Source organism: Sus scrofa, chromosome 14 (genome assembly GCF_054392235.1).
Source record: "Sus scrofa isolate SSC_HxYL_T2T_F1_AM1 chromosome 14, Sscrofa_HxYL_maternal_Yorkshire_Landrace_v2.0, whole genome shotgun sequence".
Lineage (NCBI taxonomy): Eukaryota > Metazoa > Chordata > Mammalia > Artiodactyla > Suidae > Sus > Sus scrofa.
The window spans coordinates 91,533,114-91,555,027 of NC_139396.1; the positions used below are offsets into that span (position 1 = coordinate 91,533,114).

General features: G+C 35.4%; 1 protein-coding gene across 5 annotated transcripts in view; it reads right to left on the bottom strand.

Annotated features, from left to right (window-relative positions):
• The window catches only part of CTNNA3 (catenin alpha 3), a 1,780,789-nt gene that overhangs the window by 147,747 nt on the left and 1,611,128 nt on the right, over positions 1 to 21,914 (bottom strand). For all 5 annotated transcript variants that reach the window (XM_021074380.2, XM_084997062.1, XM_021074383.2 and 2 more), the window contains one exon: positions 12,530 to 12,711. In XM_021074380.2, the coding sequence (XP_020930039.2) occupies positions 12,530 to 12,711 (182 nt within the window). The remainder of the gene's footprint in view (positions 1 to 12,529; positions 12,712 to 21,914) is intronic.

Below are 21,914 nucleotides of genomic sequence, written 5' to 3' on the forward strand. Positions count from 1 at the left end.
TAATTTGAAATTCATCAGTTTAGCAGGTCTTAGATTTGAGACCACTATTTCTTAAAGACTTTTTTATTTGACCCAGACTCAAAAAAAAAAAAAAAAGTTTTTTTTTCCTTGATGCTCCCTCAAGCTGATGAATGGAAATATTTCTAGTTTCCTTTTTAGAGGCACAACTCTAGGTTTTCCAAGGATCTCCTCTTTAGCTTCCCTGACTATGTATTTCCTCTTAATGCCATATGGGCATTAAAATTTAAATCTTTGTGTTCAACACTTATGATCTATTTATAGGTTAAGGAATAAACAGAAAGAGTGGGTATCAAGAGCTTAAATTTAAGTTACTCCACTGTTTTTCTGTTTGTTTGGGTATATGGTTGTTAGTGCCTGGTTTCTTCTGAGTTCAGGTTGTGTTTAATTAATTAATTAAAATTGTTAAATGTCTTAATTCATTCAAAAATTATTAATGTATACTGTATATATGCATATGAATATACTATATATGTGTATGCACTATAGTATATACAACCGTATAGATGTATTCTATTTAGATTTTATAAATTCTGGGTATAAAACAATAAATAAGTCAAGTTTCATATTTTCCCACAACTTACATTCTGCTAGGATGTAAAGGCAGAAAATATATAAAAAGATGAATTAGGTAATCCAAGAACTGAAAACTGAAAAGTGGAAAGTAACAGGGTCTTGGGATTTAGAGAAGCAGATTTTACGAAGTCTTTATACCACATGGCCAAGAAAGGCTTCTGTGATGGACATTCTAGCTAAGACTAGAAGCAACAGTCATGTAAACTCATGCAGGTTAATCCTTACATCTATTTCTGTTTGTTTGTTTCCCTATTTCTCAGCATCTATGCTCTACTCCTTTGTTTCATTTTTGGCTTTAGCTATTCACATTTTACAATTTCATTCTATCCCTGATCACATCCTCTTTCCTTCCACCCAGAATGTATTCAAAATTCAGAAACCTCTAAATCTTGTCTTGGAGGCAGAGAAAGATGGTGGAGGAGTAAGAGGTCGGGTCCAACTTCTTCCACAAACACATCAAAAAAACACATCTACATGTAAAACTACTCACACAGAACATCAACTGAATGCTGGCAGAAGAACTTAAACCTCCGAAAAGGGCAAGAAACTCTTGACATAACTGGGTAGAACAAAAGAAAAAAGAGAGAGAAAAGGAATGAGGACAGGACTAGCACTCCTGAGAGGGAGCTGTGAAGAAGAAAAGGAACCCACATCCTGGGAAGCCACCTAACTGATGGAAAGATCAGCCAAGTCAGCAGGATCTCAAATTCGCTGAGAAAAGTGCACCAGGTGGACTGAGAACTGCAAAGCAGAGTGAGAGCTGCACAGATCATCTGAACCACTGGCCTGGACACCACAGCCTGAGATGCTCAGGTGGGGTCTGGGTGCTGAGACTTAGGCTCTGGAGGTCAGTTCCAGGGAGAGGACTGGGGACAGCCTGAGGGGCTAAGGAACAGTGTGCCACAGGTGGGAGAGTGGTACGCCACAGGCAAAGGAGGGGAACATCATGGCAGAGGGAACCCAGGAGAAGGTCCAGACCCACAGGAGAGGCAAGGCACAATTGTTGGGGAGGGGAGAGAGGGAGAGGCAGACCACCATAGGAAACCCTGCACCAGAGCGTGTGCATGCCCATGGGCTCTCAGAGGGCAGGGCTGCTCTGGAACAGGCTAAGGGCTGTAAGAAGCCTCTTGCTTATTTAGGGCAGATTGGGTGCTTCTTGTGCAGGCTACCAGTGGCCAGGCACCTCTTGTGCATCCTAAGAGCATCAGGGGGCTAAATGTGATATAGAACCTCTTGCACAAGCTGCAGGTGGCAGGGACGGACTGTGATGGTTGTCTCAGAGGCCAGAGGGAGGTGTGGCTTGCCACCACTGGGGGTCTGTGAGTGGGCTCCATCTTGACCCCAGTCACCTTGGGGGTTGGCAAAAAAGAAAAAAAGAGGGCACTGCAACCAAGCACCATACGCTATTGCTCTCACTCCCCTGGGAACACACTTGCCCAGCAGCCGCCACTGCCAAGCACTTTGGGTGTTGCCCAGACACTTGATCACTGTCCCTTCCCAAGACCCTACAACTAGGAGCAGCTGGTGCAGCACCTCCTGCATTAGCTAAGTGGGACAGGGTGCCTCTTGCATGGTCTGCAGGTGGCAGGGGGAAACTGCCACAGTTACCCTTGATTTCAGAGGAGGGCATGGCCCGCCACCACTGGGAATACCTGAACAAAAATCACTTGCAGCCCCATTCACCTCAAGGGCACCACAGAGGAGGGCACTGTGTCCAAACACCACCTGCTGCTGACACTGCCAAATGTTCCGGGCAGTACCCACACCCTTGATCTCAGACACTTCCCAGCATCCTGCAACTAGGAGCAGCCTGTACAGCACCTCCTATGGGCTAAGTGAAATGAGTTGTGTCAAGCGTGGTCTACAGGTGGCGTGGACAAACCACTGCAGTTATCACTGACTCGAGAGATGGTCATGGTCTGCTCCCAATAGGGGTCCCTGAACAGGCACCACCTGCAGTTCCAATCACCTCGGAAAAGGGCATTGCAATCTTGCTCTCACTCATCTGGGAACTCACATACCCTGCTGCTGCTACTGCCAAATGATCTGGTCTCCTTGAAGATCTGCCTAGAGCTTATTACCACTTACCAGGGGCCTGCAACTAGGAGTAGCCTGTACCACCTTCCTCCAGGTACTTGCTACTGTTGACAGCCCAATGACCAGGCACTGACTGCTAGCCCCATCCATTGCCTCCTTCTCCCTGAAAACACACAGAGCATCCTGGGAATAATAGCCTGCCCACATTGAAGAAAGAGACAGCAAAGATTCACACTCCCACCCCCAAAATAAATAATAACCTCCCACAAATTCAAAGGGGTACTCTTGCATAGAAGTAGCCCTCCAAGACTATAGTTGGCTTCCCTAAACTCACAGAAAAAGAAAAACATAAGCAAGATGAAGAAGCTCAGAAACTATTCCCAGTTAAAACAACAGGTTTCACCTGAAGCAGCAAACAATGAAATAGACCTCTGTAGTCTGCCAGACATTGAGGTCAGAAGGGAAATACTGAAAATACTGAAGGAATTAAGAGAGGATATGAATAGTAGTGCAGATTCCTTTAGAAAGGAACTAGAAAATACGAGGAGGAACATAGAATAATTACAAAATTCATTTGCAGAGATGCAAACTGAGCTAAAGCAATAAAGAGCAGAATGAAAAGCAGAGGAATGAATTAGTGATGTGGAAGATAGAATAATGGAAATCACCCAATCAGGACAGCAGACAGAAAACCAAATGAAAAAACGTGAAAGAAATATAAGAGATCTATGGGATAACAAAAAGCAGGCCAATCTACACATAATAGGAATTCCAGAAGGAAAAGAAAAAGAAAAGAGGATTGAAAATATATTTGAAGAAATTGTGGCTGAAAACTTTCCAAATCTAAAGGATACTGTTATCAAGATGTAGAAAGCACAGTGGGCCCCCAATCAAGCTGAACCCAAACAGGCCCACACCAAGACATATTAAAATAAAAATCACAAAAGTTAAAGAGAAGATTCTAAATGCAGCAAGAGAATAGCAAACCATTAATTATAAGGGAACCCCCATAAGGCTATCAGCTGATTTCTCTGCAGAAGCACTACAGGCCAGAAGGGAGTGGCAACATATATTTAAAGTGCTGAAAGGAAAAATTTGCAATCAAGAACACTCTATCCAGCAAGAATATCATTTAAAATAGAAGGGGAGGAGTTCCCACTGTGGCTCAGTGGTTAACGAATCCGACTAGGAACCATGAGGTTGCAGGTTCCATCCCTGGCCTTGCTCAGTGGGTTAAGGATCCAGCATTTCCATGAGCTGTGGTGTAGCTGCCGGATGCAGTTCAGATCCCACGTTGCTGTGGCTCTGGCATAGGCCGACGGTTGCAGCTCCGATTCAACTCCTAGCCTGGGAACCTCCATATGCCATGGGGAGTGGCCCTAGAAAAGGCAAAAAGACCAAAAAAAAAGGGGGGTGAATAAAGAATTTCTGCTATTTTCCATAAAATAATGGAAATCACCCAATCAGGACAGCAGATAGAAAACTAAATGAAAAAAAAGGAAAGAAATATAAGAGGTCTATGGGATAATATAAAGGTGGCCAACCTATGCATAATAGGAGTTCCAGAAGGAGAAGAAAAAGAAATGGGGATTGAAAATACATTTGAGGAAATTATGTCTGAAAACTTTGCAAATCTAAAGGAAACTGATATCAAGATACAGGAAGCACAGCCCAAACAATTTGAACTCACATAGGTCCACACCAAGACATATTATAATAAAAATGGCAAAAAGAGAGGATTCTAAATGCAGCAAGAGAAAAAGTGTTAATCATAACCCCCATAAGGCTATCAACTGATTTCTCAACAGAAATACTACAGGCCAGAAGAGAGTGGCAAGATATATTCAAATTTCTGAAAGGAAAAATTTGCAGCCTAGAAAACTTTATCCAGCAAGAATAACATTTAAAATAGAAGGGGAAATAAAGAATTTCTCCAACAAACAAAAGCTAAAACAGTACAGCAATACTAAACCCATTCTAAAAGAAATACTGAAAAGGCATTTCTAAATTAAAAAAAAAAAGATAGAGACTTAAAAGAAAAAAAGAAGAATTAGGATGGAGGAAACCACAATTGGAAAGCAGTCATTTAAATAAGCCAGCATACAGATCTAAACATGAAGATGTTAAAAACAAAACAAAACAAAAAACCAGACATCAAAATCATACAAAGTGAGGAAAGAAAGAAAATATAGATTCATTGTTTTATCTTAATGATGTGTTTGAGCTTATAGGACTATCATGCAAAAGCAAGCAGATACAGGAAGGGGTTAACATACTTTAAAAAACAGGGCAACCACAAATCAAAACCGAATATTACTTTTACAAAAACTGAAAAGTAGTCAAGCATAAAATAAATGGAAACCATCCAATCAAAAAAAAAAAAAAAAAGAAAGAAGAAAAAGAGAAACATAGAATCAACTGGAAAACAAAGTTTAAAATGGCAATGAATACATATCTATCAATAATCACCTTAAATGTCAATGGACTGAATGTTCCAATCAAAAGACACTGAGTGGCATATTGGATAAAAAAGAAAAAACATTCAATCTGCTATCTACAAGAAACTCACCTCAGGGCAAAGTACACATATGGATTGAAAGTGAGGGGATAGGAAAAGATATTTCATGCTAGTGGACAACACAGGAAAGCAGGAGTTGCAATACTCATATAAGACAAAATTGACTTTAAAACGAAGGCCATAAAGAAAGACAAAGGAGGACACTATTTAATGGTTAAAGGATCCATTCAAGAAGAGGATATTACAATTGTAAATATATATGCCCCTAATATAGGAGCACCCAGATACCTCCAACAAATACTAACAGACATACAAGGAGAAATTGATGGGAATACAATCATAATAGGAGACTTTAACACCCCACTCACATCAATGAATAGATCTTCTAGATAGAAAATCAATAAGGCAACAGAGATCCTAAAGGACACAATAGAAGAGTTAGACTGAATCGACATTTTCAGGACATTACATCCAAAAAAAATCAGAATATTCATTCTTCTCAAGTTCACATGGAACATTCTCAAGGACTGATCACATCCTGGGAAACAAAGCTAAGCTCAACAAATTTAAGATTGTAGAAATGATTTCAAGTATCTTCTCTAACCACAACGGCATGAAACTAGAAATCAACCACAGGAAAAGAAATGAGAAAAAACTGACTACGTGGAGATTAAACAACATGCTGCTAAAAGAACCAATGGGTCAATGATGAAATCAAGAAGGAAATTTTAAAAATACCTCAAGAAAAATGATAATAAAAACACAACCTCTCAAAATCTATGGGATGCAGCAAAAGCAGTGCTCAGAGGGAAGTTCATAGCAATACAGGCCTTCCTCAAAAAAGAAGAAAAATCTCAAATCAACAACTTAACCCACCACCTAAATGAATTAGAAAAGGAACAAACAAAACCTAAAGTCAGCAAAAGGATGATTGGTTTAAGAAGTGGTATATATACAGAATGGAATACTACTTAGCCATAAAGTAAACAAATAATGCCATTTTCAGCAACATGGATGGGACTAGAGACTGTCATCCTCAGTGAAGTAAGTCAGAAAGAGAAAGACAAATACCATATGATATCACATATCTGGAATCTAACATATGGCACAAATGAACCCTTCCACAGAAAAGAAAATCATGGACTTGGAGAATAGACTTGTGGTTGCCAAGGGGGAGGGGAGGAAGTAGGGAGGATTGGGAACTTGGGGTTAATAGATGCAAACTATTGCCTTTGGAATGGATTAGCAATGAGATCCTGCTGTGTAACAACGGTAACTATGTCTAGTCACTTATGATGGAGCATTATAATGTGAGAAAAAAGAATGTATACATGTATGTGTAACTGGGTCACCATGCTGTACTGTAGAAAGCAAATATTGTGTTAGGGAAATAACAATTTAAAATAAAAAGAAAGAGGAGTTCCTGTTGTGGTGCAGTGGTCAGCAAATCCGACCAGGAACCATGAGGTTGTGGGTTTGATCGCTAGGTTTGATCTTGCTCAGTGGGTTAAGGATCCGGTGTTGCCATGAGCTGTGGTGTAGGTCACAGACGTGGCTCAGGGCTGGCATTGCTGTGGCTGCTGTGGCATAGGCCAGTGGCTACAGCTCCGATGAGACCCCAAGTCTGGGAACCTCCACATGCCATGGGAAGCGGCCCTAGAAAAGGCAAAAAGACAAAAAGAAAATTTAAAAATTTAAAAAAAGAAAGAAAAACTTTTCAAACCAAAAAAAAAAAAAAAAATCTCTTCTTGACCACTGTTTTCTTTAAGTTACTAATTTGAGTATCTTTGCTTTACCATGTGCTCTTTCCTTCTCTACCTCATAGTGAACTAAAATGGCTTTTTTCTTTCTTACCATTTAATGAAGCTGCTCAATCAAAATTAAGCATAAATTAAGAATTACCAAAACTATACTTTCAATCTTCATTTTAATTAAGATTTCTTCACATAAAACAAGTAATTGACCAAATTGACCATTCACTGGAACTTTCTTAACTATGGCCCCAAAATACTTCTTTGCATATTATAAAACTTCGTAATCGTCATATCCTTTCAGTGCTCTGTCTTTATGGGATTCTATTTCCTCTGTGCACTTTTTTTTTTTTTTTTTTGGCTTCACCCAGAGAATGTAGAAATTCCTGGACCAGAGATAAAACCCAAACCACAGCGGTGACAAGGCTGAATCCTTCTGCCCACTTCTTAAAAGCTTTTGTTTCTCATGACTTTATCCTGGATTGTTTTTCCTTCTAGTTTTAGATTCTGCATAATATATATATATACACACACGCTCTGTATACTACACACTAAGAAATATTATGAGAACTCTTAATGACACGTTTATCAATCTGATATTTAAACAGAGTTCATAGTTCAGGTTTCATTCTATGATGTACTACTGTTTGCCATATAAATGTACGGACACTTTAAACATGTCTAAACTCTAATCCAATTTCCTACTGGAAATATGTTTCCTGCATGTCTGTTTCCTATCTAGGTTAATTATATCAGTGTCATAACAATAAACACTTCATTATTTAGTCTTCACTCTCAGAATCAACCAATAGAATAAGCATGGGTGATTTAATTATTTTGAAGCATATAAATGTTATGTTACCTATTTTAATATAAAAGAAGTATAGTAGAAAGAAGTTGGCTTATAGGTGAGATAAGAAGTGGAAGAAGTAACAGGTAGAAGAAAGGGTGAGAGTGGGTATTTCTTCATTATAGAGAGTGAGAAGTTGATCTAGAACTAATATACATATGATAAACATTTTATAGGTAAAATAATATTATCAAGGACTGTAAATATAAACAATAAAATATATAAATTCATAAAACTAAGGAAAAGGTAGAAGAAAAGATCAACAGTCATATAAATTACCCACAATCTCATTTGCAGGAAAAGCCAATAAATCATAACTTAGAAAGTATCTTATTTAGAGATATATAGATAATCACGTGGAAAGAAATCATACAAGATTAAAAAGACCTGCCTCCTCTTTGTGGAGGTAAGGACTGGTTTTCATAAAATATTAGTATTCAATTGGTTTCACTTCACTATTTTTCTATATTCTATTTCCACATTTATATCTATAATGTGTAATATAGGATTTGCTACTTACAATTATATATTTTATATGAAGAAAATGGGGTGTGTGTGTGTGTGTGTGTGTGTGTGTGTGTGTGTGTGTGTGTTTGTTAAGTGGTGCTGGGTTAAACTTCCTAGGTATATGGTAATACCTTTCAACATGGTAATTTTAGTATTATATGTGGAAAACTTTCTTGATGTATACTTTTAAATATCAGTTCTTATTATTTCTTTGTTCTTCAAATGGTCTAATAAATGCATATTACATATCCTTTGTTTCTCTTCTATTTCAAGCTTTTTTTCTCTAAGCCCTGTCTTTTTTAAATCTTTATCTCACAGCCTTTCTCTTTATTAATGTCTTGCTTGTCTTTCCCTTATAGACTTTTTATTTGAATCTATTTTCCTTTGGACAGTTTACAATTTTTCCCTTTTTAGATATATTTAGCCCTTAATTTTCCCCTAAGTTAACTCATTACATTCCTCATTTCTTTCTATTTTTTTAAATTTATCTTAGCTTTTAATTTTTTGAGTCCTGGTTTGAGAAATATCTATCTACAACTCTTTATTTCTTTAATTTTCGTTTGGAATACTGTCTTGTAGTTTCAATATTGTCTCATTTTTGAGATGGAAGGTTTTCATTGGCTGAAATGCTTTGATTCTCACCTTTTTTAGTTTGAGACATAGTTGGCAGAACCGTAATATATTTATAGTGTATGTGATTCAATAATTGTAAACTGTATGTAATGATTTCCAGTCAACACATCTGTCACCTTATGTAGTTACTGTTTTGTTTGTTTTTTGCACGAGAACTTTTAAGATTTACCCTCAGAAAATTTCAAGTATACAATACAGTTTTGGTTTTCTTTTCTTTCTTTCTTTCTTTCTTTTTTTTTTTTTTTTTTAGGGCTGCACCTATGGCATATGGAAGTCTCCAGGCTAGTGGTCAAATCAGAGCTTTAGCTTCTGGCCTTCACCACAGCCACAGCAACACAGAATCCAAGCCACTTCTGCAACTTACACCACAGTTCACAGCGATGTCAGATACTTAACGCACTTAGCGAGGCCAGGGATTGAACCTGCATCCTCATGGATACTAGTCAGGTTTGTTACTCCTGAACCACAACAGGAACTTCACAGTTGTAATATATTTATTAGTGTGCAATGTGATTTGACATGGGTAAACACTGGGGATTTCCACAGCAGAGTTAATAAACACATCCAGCATCTTATATATTACCATTTTTTTGCATGAGAACTCTTTAAGATTTACCCTCAGCCAATTTCAAGTATACAATAAAGATTTTTTGTTCGTTTTTATTTTTTGATTTTGCTTTTTAGGACGTCACCTATGATATGGAAGCTCCCAGGCTAGGGGTCCAATCAGAGCTGCAGCTGCTGGCCTAAGCCACAGCCATAGCAATGCAGGATTCAAGCTGTGTTTGCAACTTACATCACAGCTCAGGGCAACACCAGAGCAGATCCTTAAACTACTGAGGCCAGGGATGGAACCCTCATCCTCATGGATGCTAGTAGAGTTCATAACCCACTGAGCCACTGTGGGAACTCCCCATAAATACAGTATTAATAGCTATGGTCAACATGCTGCATATTAGATTCTCAAAATGTATTCATCTTATAACTGAATGTTTGCAATCTTTGACCATCTCCCCACTTGACATTATTTGTTTTAAGATTCCACATATAAGTAATACCATCCAGTATTAGTCATTCTCGGTCTGGCTTATTTCACTTAGCATAATCCTCTCCAGGGACATCCATGGATCCCAAGTGGGAGGGGCAGTATTTCCATTATTATAGTTGAAAGAATTCCTTCCATCATTTATTTAAATTTATCATATATATAAATTCATTTCCTTATATATCACAGTTTTTCTTATTTATCCATTGATTGACACTACAGTTGTTTCCAACTGTTGTGAATAATGTTCCAGTAAACACGAAAATACGTATATCACCTAAAGATACTTATATTATTCCCTTTGCATATGTACCCAGAAGTGTGGTCATTTTTTATATCTTGTTACAGTAGGTTTGCACATCAATGGTCTGAATCTTTTTTCTTTTTATGCAGGGGTCCTAGGTCAAAAGCATTCTTTATGAAGTATACTTTCCTTAACGGATAATATGTTTGGTGGTGATGGGGAAGGGGAGAGGTTGATCTATATTAGGATTCTCTTTCATTTCTCTAGGTTCTTTTTTATTTCCTATTTATGTCCTTTTCAAAAACTGACATATCTCCAGTGTCATTTGTTCTATATTTTCCTTTTTGTCTCAAAAGTGAAGAGTCTCTAAATTTTCCAGTTCCAGCCACATTCAATTTTAAGCTCCATGTCTACAGTTGATGTTGTAAAATGCCAAGTCCCAGACCTATGTTCAGTATTTTAGCCCTTGGTATCAGAGGTTCTCATTTTTGTCCAGTTTTTTGTTGTTGTTGCTTTATGTATTGCCTTTTTACATTCCTTCCATTTCTATTGGGTGTTTTAATTTTCTCAATCCCTGTTGTCCAGATGCATAGGCTTATGTCAATGACAGAGTGCTACCAGTAGCTCTACTGGAATTTGATGTTTATTTCTCTATTTAAAGGTACTCTGAAATTCACACCATTTTTTGTATCTTAGTAATGTTGAAAGTTGACATCATTTAAATTTTTATTTGTGCTATGTTTATCAAAGAAAATTAACAAATCACAGAAAATTAAAAGTAATTAACTTACCTACCACCAAACTACTGAAGCATCATTACTAATATCATTGTAGTATAGTTTGTTTCCTATACACAGGCACATTCAAGTCTATGTTTCATATGTGTATGTGGGTGTGTGTGTGTGTGTTTAAAGAGAGAGAGAGAAAAGTTTTTCAGAATCTTTGTAGAGAATGAGCAACAGGTTAAAACTGAATTACTCTATGTATAAAAGGTAAAAATAAAACATTTAGAAATCATGTATAAGGCTAGGAAAAAAATGCAAGAACTAAGAAAGGCAGACAAACTGATATCTAAACGGTATTTTTATGAAATTTTATATATAATGTATAGATATGGAGATAAATATATAGACATTAAAAGTTGATAACTTTGTATTTTATACATATTGCCAAATTACTATAAGGCTTATATGATGCTTTCATCCCCATACCCTCCCTGTGCCAGGATTATTTTAAAAGTATTGGATAATTTTATAACCTTTAAAGATGTTATTTTAAATATTTTAGGTTAAATATTTTCACATACTAATAGGTCATATATTTTATGGGGAGAAAATGGTAAAGTACCTGCCCTTGTCTTTTGTCCATTCTTCTACTGGGACATTTTTCAATTTTTTTTATTCCTGTAAGTATTCTTTTTTTGTAAATGACATCAAATTACTTCTATTTTGTATTACAGATGTTTACCAAATTATCCATTTATATTTTGGTATTGCTTAGGACATTCTTGTGATGTTTAGAATGTTTAGTGTAATTTAATTTAGTAAATCTTTTTCAGGAGTTCTTTCTTCGTCTATAATCTTAGAAAGCTTTTCTCAGTCTTAATTTAAGTAAAAGATTCATGTACTTTTTTCCATTCATTGTTATTTTAGAATTACATTATTTCATTGCTTCATCTAAAAGTTATTTTTCTATGTAATGTACGGTGGATTCAAATGAATGGATTCCTAAGTGTGTTAGTTCTGCTTCAGAGTAATCTTCTGTTCTGTAGCTTTTATATTTACACCAAGACTAAATTATTTAATTGTTGTAGTTTTATACATTTTAGTAGCTGGTAAGGCAAGCCCTAAATATATTACTGCTTTTTAACTAGCTCTATAAAATAACATTTTGATGCTATAATGAATGTGTTCATTACCTCTAGAATATACACAAAATGCATGACTCCTTTGTGTCTAACATTAAGTCATTGCAATTTCAAATATATATAGTTGATATATCAGTATGTGGCTATGGAAATCAATCATTTAGATAGCTCCAATGGAGATCATAACTTGGTTTACCAATTTCTGCATAAAAGAAATGCTAATATGGCACGCAGAGAAGATTCCTAAGAGTGAGATTATAAAGTGGTGTCTTAACTTATTTCTTAGCATTTTATGAGAAATTGGGCCATGTTTATTTGCTAAAACCTCTCGAGGACCTACTTCCAACTTTCTGATTTATATTATTTACTTTTCCCATATCACTTAATTTTAGCTCCTGCCACTCAGAGAAACTTGAGGTTTCACTAATGTGACAAATGTGTCTAACCATTATAAATATTGAACATCATTTCCCACACAATTACCTTGTGAAGTCCGTCATCTCCATCATGATCATACACATCCTCTTGGCCAGGACAATGATATCGTTGCTTGTATCATCCCATATCTCAATCTCAGCATCCAGCTTACTCTTTACTTTCTTGAAATCAGCAACTTGCTCAGCAATCTTTTCCTTTTCTGCCTCAGGCAATTGAGTCATCTTAGCCTAAAACATGATAATTAGATTTCTAATCATTCCACTATGTCAAAATACAGTTTAGGAAGAAGCGGTCATTATAGAATGTTTGTAGAACTTGTTCATTTAAGAATAGAGGTATATCATAGTTTTTTTAAAGTTGTGTAACTAAAACTTTCCAGGTTTAATTTTTTTCGTATGAAAATATATATTGAATTATAATTGTTTTGTCTAGAACTAAAATGCTAAATTTAAGAATACCAAAGTATAATTTACTCCTTATTAAAAATATGTTAAATCCCATATTTCTAACATATTAAAATGTAATTAACTTGAACTTCATGTAAATATACCACATATGTTAGAAAAGCATATACCTTTTTAAATTGTATTAATAGTATGCTTCAAAAGGAAGAAGTATAACAAAACATTTTGAAATGAGACTATGGCTATCTACACATATATATACACACTGATAGACCCTTATATAAACACTGAATACTCATTGGTAAACAATACAATATATATTTATAAATCATATATATATAGATAAGCACATATATAAAATTGTAAGTATTAATATTAGGTTGTACCTATAAACAAATTAAGTGTTTATGTGTATAAAAATTATTTGGAGGAAGAATAAAATGTTCTGGGCAAGGTTTATTAAGACAAGCCTCTCTAATAAGCACCCTGAGTTTTGACGTGTCATTTTTCTCATGCACAGCAGACTTAATGAATTAGCACAGTATTATTCTTTCTATACGTTATACACATATATTTACATTTTATTGCTATTGTATACCAGTGCTTCAATAAAGTGTGTTTTCAGTTTCCTGAACCTAGTAACCACTTTTTTGCAAAGTTTTCTGAGCTAGTTTCTTATTTTCCCACCCATAGGTGTCCAGAAATCTGGAAACACATAAGCTTTGTAATCACATATTTAATGTGAATAATTAAATAAGTAAATTCTTATATGATTTATCCTTTCAAGATATATGAATGGTAGAAAACCACCTTTATACTCCGACATATTCACAACAATCAGTAGTTTATTGTGGGAGCTATCTTTCACTTATTACCTATCATAAGCCTAACTCAGTGTCTAAAATAACTGGGCATTTGTAAAGTCTCAGGAATAATTATCCATGCTTCAATTCTAATCGATTAAAGAAAATGAACAATGAAGCATTCTGATATGAATTTTTCTTTAAGTTCCTTAGCATAAGGCTTGATGCATATTGAGGGCTCAATAAATATTTCTTATTCAATAAAAAATTCAAAATATCACATATCTACCACTTACAACTTGCTTCCTTTTCAGTATTTATTAATTTTATTTGACTTGAAAAGCTAAATTAAGCTATGAGCCTATTTGGAGTTCCTACTGTGGTGCGATGGGTTGAGGATCCAGCACTGCTGCAGCTATGACTTAGGTTGCAGCTCTGTCTCAGGTTCAATTCCTGGTCTGGGAAGTTCCATGTACCACAGGTGCAGCCATAAAAAGAAAAAAAAATAAAGCTATGAGTCTAAGTTTTTAATGGATGGACTGTACAGATGACTCTTCCTTTGAATATGAAGAGTTTGTAATTTCTTTTCTCAGGATATGTGGCCTATGTGATATGTTAAAAGAAGAGCAGCTTTTACAGCTGATGGCATATGGCAAAGCATGTAAATGAAGATACAGCTCACTTGTGTCTGAAATCGATAGAAGTCCATTAACAAAGTTATAAGCTACCAACCCATTAAACTCGTTAAAAAATAGGAATGGATTTTCTCCTTTTAAACTACTGGTCATTATCATTCTCTCCATTTTCATAAAAATAATATTTAAACTTTCAAATAACAATAGCTATAGATCGATTTAGTGGGGCCCTTTTTTACTTTCTTCATCTCAAAGATAATAAATACATACCCTGGATCTAAGAAAAAAATCTGAAGTGAACACCTGCATGTGTTCCCCACTATCCTTGTGATAAAGTTAAAACTATTCAGAGGTGTTCTGGTTGTAAATGTATTTCAAATTCTGTTCCTTGGAATGTCACTGATTTCCAGCATGACCTTGAGTAAGTCACTTAACCCCCTTGTCTATGTTTCCCCAGACACAAAGTGACAATAATTGTAACTGCTATTCACCTGCCATGCAGGTAACAGCGTCGATTACTGGATAACATTGAGAATGACCCTGTCGTGGACAAGAATCTCAAGGGTTGCATTCAATTTCCTTAATAACATCTCAACTCATGTGGTGCATTACAATTGGCAGATATTTACTTCTGACAAGATAAGGGCCAAGAGTTGGGCAACAGTTTACAAAATTAAAAGTTCTGGAGAATTCTGACTCTTTTTCACAGGAGGAACAAGAACAAAAAAGCATTAAATTTTTGACTGACAACTTTGCTGAAGGTTTTTAGTGCTTCTGTGAATGATTTATAACAATCTATCAATCAATTTCCATCACTGCGCAAATAACTAAATAGAATTTAAGAGAATATTTGATATTTAGAAATTCTGGGTACAAACACCACATGATTTTGTGCAGGATAAGCAAAGAAACTGAGGTACAATCTTAAGACAAATCGGGTAAGTGTAATCTCTGATATTATTGTTGGCTGGCTATGTGTCTCTGTTCCTGTCAAATTTATAGAATACAACTCTGAAATGAACAGCTAGTAAAGGCTTTTTGAATCACTGCCATCCAAATTAGATTATGTTGCATGTCAACTGATTTTCAAATCTCAAAATACCCAAAGACAATGAAATACCTAACATTTATAAATACCAAACACTATTCTAGGCATTGTGTGTGTGTGTGTGTGTATATATAATTTAATCTTCATAGTAGCCCTTTGAGGGAAGAATGTTATTCTAATTTTATGGAGTATGAAACCAAGTCTCTAAAGTTAAGTGATTTACTTGACTGTAGTGTTTGTTAATAAATAGTAGATCCAGGATAAAAACCCAGAAATTCAGCTCAAGTTTCTGTTCTATTACCATACCTGCAAACAAGAGGCATACCTCCCACCATATACCAAAAATCTATGTTTTCCTTGATGGTAATTTTCTACCTATTTTATTATAATTATTTTTTAGGGCCACACACTTATGACATATGGAAGTTCCCAGGCTAGGGTTCGAGTTGGAGCTGCAGCTGCCATATGCCATAGCCACAGCAATGTCATATTTGAGCCATGGATGTGGCCTACACTGCAGCTTGTGGCAATGCCAGATCCTTAACCCACTGAGAGAGGCCAGAGATTGAACTCTTGCCTTCATGGATAGTAGTCAGGTTCATTACTGCTGAACCACAATGGGAACTCTCAATCATCTTCTACTTTTGTTTTTGTTTTGTTTTTTGTCTTTTTAGGGTTGCACCAGTGGCATATGGAGGTTCCCAGGATAGGGGTTTAATCAGAGCTGTAGCCGCTGGTCTATGCCACAGCCACAGCAACACCAGATCAGAGCTGTGTCTGCAACCTACACCACTGCTTACAGCAACGCCAGATCCTTAACCCACTGAATGAGGCCAGGGATTGAAACCACAACCTCATGGTCCCTAATTGGATTCATTTCCACTGCACCACGACGAGACCTCCCATCTTCTACTTTTGAATTCAATATTCTCCAAAATATAGTTATATATCTTTTAGAATCTAAATTTCCTCACTTATAAACTAGGGGAAAATGAGATTCACCTCACAGGTTATTTTAGAGATCAAATGAGTGAATGTATACGAATATGCTTTTTAAAATAATCCTAAATCTCTCACTGTCTAACTTCACTTAGTATGATAATTTCTAGGTCCATCCATGATACTGCAATATTTTAGGGTTGAGTAATATTCAATTTATATGTGTACTACATCTTTTGTAACATATATGGTATCACTTACATGTGGAATCTAAACAACAGATACAAATGAACTTATTTGCAGAACAGAAACAGACTCAGACTTTGAAAAACTTATGGTTACCAAAGGGGACAGGTGGGGGGAAGGGAGAGGTAAACTCAGGGTTTAGGATGGAAGTGATCTAAAATTATGTTGTGATGATGGTTGTGCAACTTTAAATATAATAAAATTCACTAAATTGCTTTAAAAAATAAACTAATCCTAATTGTTTTTAAATCACAACTGTTACTTATACTAAGAGATTCAGTTCTTCACTCTGTGCAGTGATCCTCAGAATTTTATTTATATTTTATTTTTTAATTAATTTATTTTTTGGCCACACCTATGGCATATGGAAATTCCTGGGCCAGAGATTGAATCCAAGCAGAAGTTGCAAGCTATGTCATAGCTGCAGCAATGCCACATACTTTTTTTTTTTTTTTTTGGTCTTTTGTCTTTTTGTTGTTGTTGTTGTTGTTGCTATTTCTTGGGCTGCTCCCGTGGCATATGGAGGTTCCCAGGCTAGGGGTTGAATCGGAGCTGTAGCCACCGGCCTACGCCAGAGCCACAGCAACGCGGGATCCGAGCCGCGTCTGCAACCTACACCACAGCTCACAGCAACGCCGGATCGTTAACCCACTGAGCAAGGGCAGGGACCGAACCCGCAACCTCATGGTTCCTAGTCGGATTCCTTAACCACTGCGCCACGACAGGAACTCCAGCAATGCCAGATACTTAACACACTGTGCTGGGCCAGGGGAACAAACCTGCCCCGCTGCAGAGGCAACACTAAATCCTTAACCCAGTGTGCCACAGTGGTGAACCTTAGAATTTTGTTTTGAATTTTAATCTCTCTTCAACAAAAGTTGTGTTCTCCTATTAGCATATATGCATTTTCAAGTATATATACATATGTATACATATACTACAAGTATAGATATTCATTTATACACATAGTACTTATATATGTACATATTATATATATACTTTCAGAAGTACACATATAAATTATAAATTTTACATATATAATTTATAATTTTATTCCTAAAACAGAAATTAGCATGCCTTTTCTAAATGGGAAAGTTAATAAACAATATGTTTTGCAGGCCATACCATACCACTCTATTTGTATTACTGAACTCTGTTGTTGCTATAGCATTAGAACAGTCATAGGCCCTGTGCAAACAGACCAGCATGGCTGTGTTCCAATACAACTTTATATGGACACTAAAATTTAAATTTCATTTGATTTTCATGTGTGACAAATAGTATCCTCCTTATATCTATTTTGATTTTTTTCAGTCATTTAAAAATGTGAAAACAAAATACATTCTTGGCTCATAAGCTATTGAAAGAGTCAGTGGGCCAGATTTGACCTGCTGGCTGTAGTTTGACAAATCTTTTTTATTTTCATGTTTGTCAGTAGTACTACCTGACACTCAGTCTTGAAATCTCATTTAAAAAAAAATCCCTTTTCTTTATATATTCCATTTTGTTAGACACAAAATTTGCCCATTTTATCACTAATACTTTTATCATATCCATGTTTTTCTTTGTATTATTTTCACTACTATACAGTTCCTATCTTAATTTTCACTTCTTTTGGCTTATTACTGCTTGATTCAAACTTTCTCACTTTGATAGAACTGTGCAATTCTTAGGATACAAAAAACACTTTCCATATCTCCTTACTGAGTAAAGATTATAAATTTCTCAAATATCACCATTATATTTAAGTATAAAATTCATACAGAAAAATACCCAAATCACAGAAGACCTAAATAGAAATTTCTTCAAACAGATATGGATGGCCAGTAGGCACATGAAAAGATGCTCAACATCTCTAGTTATTAGAGAAATGCAAATCAAAGCAAAAATGAAGTACTACCTCACTCTGGTCAGAATGGTCATCGTTAGTAAGCCTTCAAATAACAAATGCTAGAGAGGGCATGGAGAAAAGAGAACCCTCCTACACTGTTGGTGGGAATGTAAACAGGTACAACCACTATGGAAACAGTATGAAGTTTCCTCAGAAAACTAAATGTCCATTGACAGAGGACTGGATAAAGAAGATGTAGTACGTGTATACAATGGAATACTACTCGGCCATAAAAAAAGAATGAAATAATGCCTTTTGCTACATGGATGCAACAACTAGAGATTATCATACTCAGTGAAGTAAGTCAGAAAGAGGAAGACAAATACAATATTATAATCCTCATATGTGGAATCTAAAAATATGACATAAAGGAACATATCTACAAAATAGAAACAGACTTACAAACAAGGAAAACAGACTTGTGGGTGCCAAGGGGGAGGGGGAGGAGGTGGGATGGACTTGGAGTTTGGGGTTAGTATATGTAAACTTTTACATTTAGAATGAATAAGCAATGATGTCCTACTGTAGAGCACAGGGAACTATATCCAGTCTCCACGGATAGATCATGATGAAAAAAAATAATAAAAAAGAATGAATATATATATATATATATATATATATATATATATATATGTATATACATAGCTCATCTTTTCCCTTTTCTCATCTCTGTTGGTCCAAATGTAATCATATTTCCAAGCCAAGTATATATAGTACATTCCCCTTTCTCTCTCTCTCTCCATATAGCAGAAACTGGCAGAACATTATAAATCGGCTATATGTTAAAAAAATTTTAAAAGGAAAAGTTTTGAATCATAAATGTACAGTTACAGTTGAAGCTATTTTCACAAACTGAGTTGAATCCATGTACCTAGCACCCATATCAAAAAATGAAAAAATTACCAGCACCCATAAGCCTCCTTGTGCCCTGTTCTAGTCATTATCTCCCAAGAACAATCACATCACTATCTTTATTTCTAAAACTATAGATTTTACTGTTTATGAATCTTAGAAAAATAAAATCATACTATATGTACTCTTGTGCCTAGTTTATTATGTTCAATATTTATATATTTGAAATACATCTATAGTGTTACATGGAGTTATAGCCTGCTTAATTCTCATTGCTCTATATACGTAATATTCCACTGAGAAAACATACAACATTTATCTGTATTTCTATTAAGGATCTTTGGGGAGTCATTCTATCTTTTGCTATTATGAATAGTGAATATTCTTTTACTTTTCTCTTGGGGCACATATGTGTGCATTCTTCTTGAATCTATATCCAGGAGTGGAATTACTAGGTCACAAGCACCACCATAACCTTTGCCCCTATTGAGTTTTCAACATCATTTCATCTTTCTTTCATCCACTGTACACTCAAGCTAAACTAAGATATTTTCTGTTGTAGGTAAACATCTTGAGGAATTACCCATCAAATGTTTTGCTCATCTTCTTCCCTTTCCTCATCTCTGTCCAATCTTAATCATAGTTCCAAGCCAAATTTATATAGTACATTCCCCTTTCTTCTCCAGATATATGTAATTATTAAAAATTTTTTAGAGCATTTTGTCAATTCTTCCCTCAAGATGTTCATATTGTTACACATATACTGAACCACATTGTTGCACAGCAGAAATTATCAAAACTTTGTAAATCAACTATACTTGATAAAACTTTAAAAACTAACAATAATAACATCTAATTTTTTAAAAAGTTCATATTGTTCTTTTTTGGAACCTAAATATGTGTGAATATGACTATCTTATCTCATTTACTGGAGGAAAGGTTTTTGAAAGTAGAATAAGCTTTCAGAATAATAGTGGTGAACATATCTATCAATGTCTATATTTATTCACTTGTCTATTTTTTTTTTTTTTTTTGGTCTTCTGCCCTTAGACTTTAAGCCTCCTGAAAGTAGGGACATATAAATGACAAATATACATGTATATGATAAATCTTTGTTTACAGTCAGTAATAGAAATTATCAAGACATAAAAAAGATAGGCTTCTGGGATCAAAATTTACATCATTAATCTTGCAGTTTCCCCGTCACTCATAATTATATATTTTCCAAGCTTATATCTCTACAGGGTCAAAACTGATTTCTCTTATTTTTCCTGTATACTTTCAAATTCAGGTTTTTTTTATTTGTATAAAACTGTATTAATAACACAACTGATATTCTCAATGTCTTTACCACTTCTTATTTTTATGCTCATCACTAATGTGTATGTATTTATTTATTTTTGCTTTTTATGGCTGCATCTGCAGCATAGGGAAGTTTCCAGGCGAGGGGTCAAATAGGAACTACAGTTGCTGACCTACACCACAGCCTCAGCAACTCCATATCTTAGTTGCACCTGCAATCTATGCCACAGCTCATGGAAAAACTGGATCCTTAATCCACTAAGTGAGGCCAGGGATCCTGAATCCTCATGGTTACTAGTCAGGTTCGTAATGCACTGAGCCACAGTGGGAACTCCATCAGTACTATTTAAAATATTGACATGTTTACATTATTTCTTAAACACTTTAAATGATTTTCACCACCCGCTTAAAAAAAGATAAAAAGGAGAGAAAAAGTGATTAGGAAAAATGCAAGTGTTGTCATTCAGACCACCATTCAAACTTCCTACTCTGCCAAGTACTAGCTTTGGGGATGGTAACTTAACCACCCTAGAATCCAATTCCATCACATTAATTGACGATAATCTTATTAGGGATTTTCTGACAATTAGAGTGATGTCTGTAAACAATGATACCTAGGATATACTAGTGATTTAGTAAATGGTGCTTATGATTAATGTATGTAAATACTATAGCCTGGCATCCAAGACATTCCGAAATATTATGGGAAAGGACAGTTTAAGGTATCTACCTAGCTTCCTCATGGCGCTTAGGCAGAGATCAAGTAATATATTTGGAGTAAATACATTCCATAAGCAGTTAAATTATATAATAATATAAGCTCACTGTAATTGTCTTATTTTCAAAAACTCAAGCATCCAAACTGCTTATTCTGCAGATAAGGAAACTGAGTCCCAGGAATGAGAAATTACTTGAAGATATTACCCAGCTGGTTTATGACAGATTTGGTACTTAAGTCCACTTGTTGCTAATAGTTCTCTCTTCCTACAAAATCATCTGCTTTACTTAGGTATAACTTTTTCATGTAAGACACATAACTGCTACATTTCCTATCCATATTCCTGGAAGGAACAGAAACAGTATTTCATTAACAAGTGAGCCACAATTACTATTTTCTAATATTAGGGAATTCCTAATCAAATAGTATTACTCATTTGGGTGGGTAGCTAGAATGCTACATTCAAAATCAAATGTTTTATAGGCTTTTAAAATATATGCATGGCATATGCAAACTGGATAAATATTTCTAAAAGGAGAATTCTTGTTTTTACCTCTACTGGGAATGGATGTGTTTTTAATATATCAAAAAT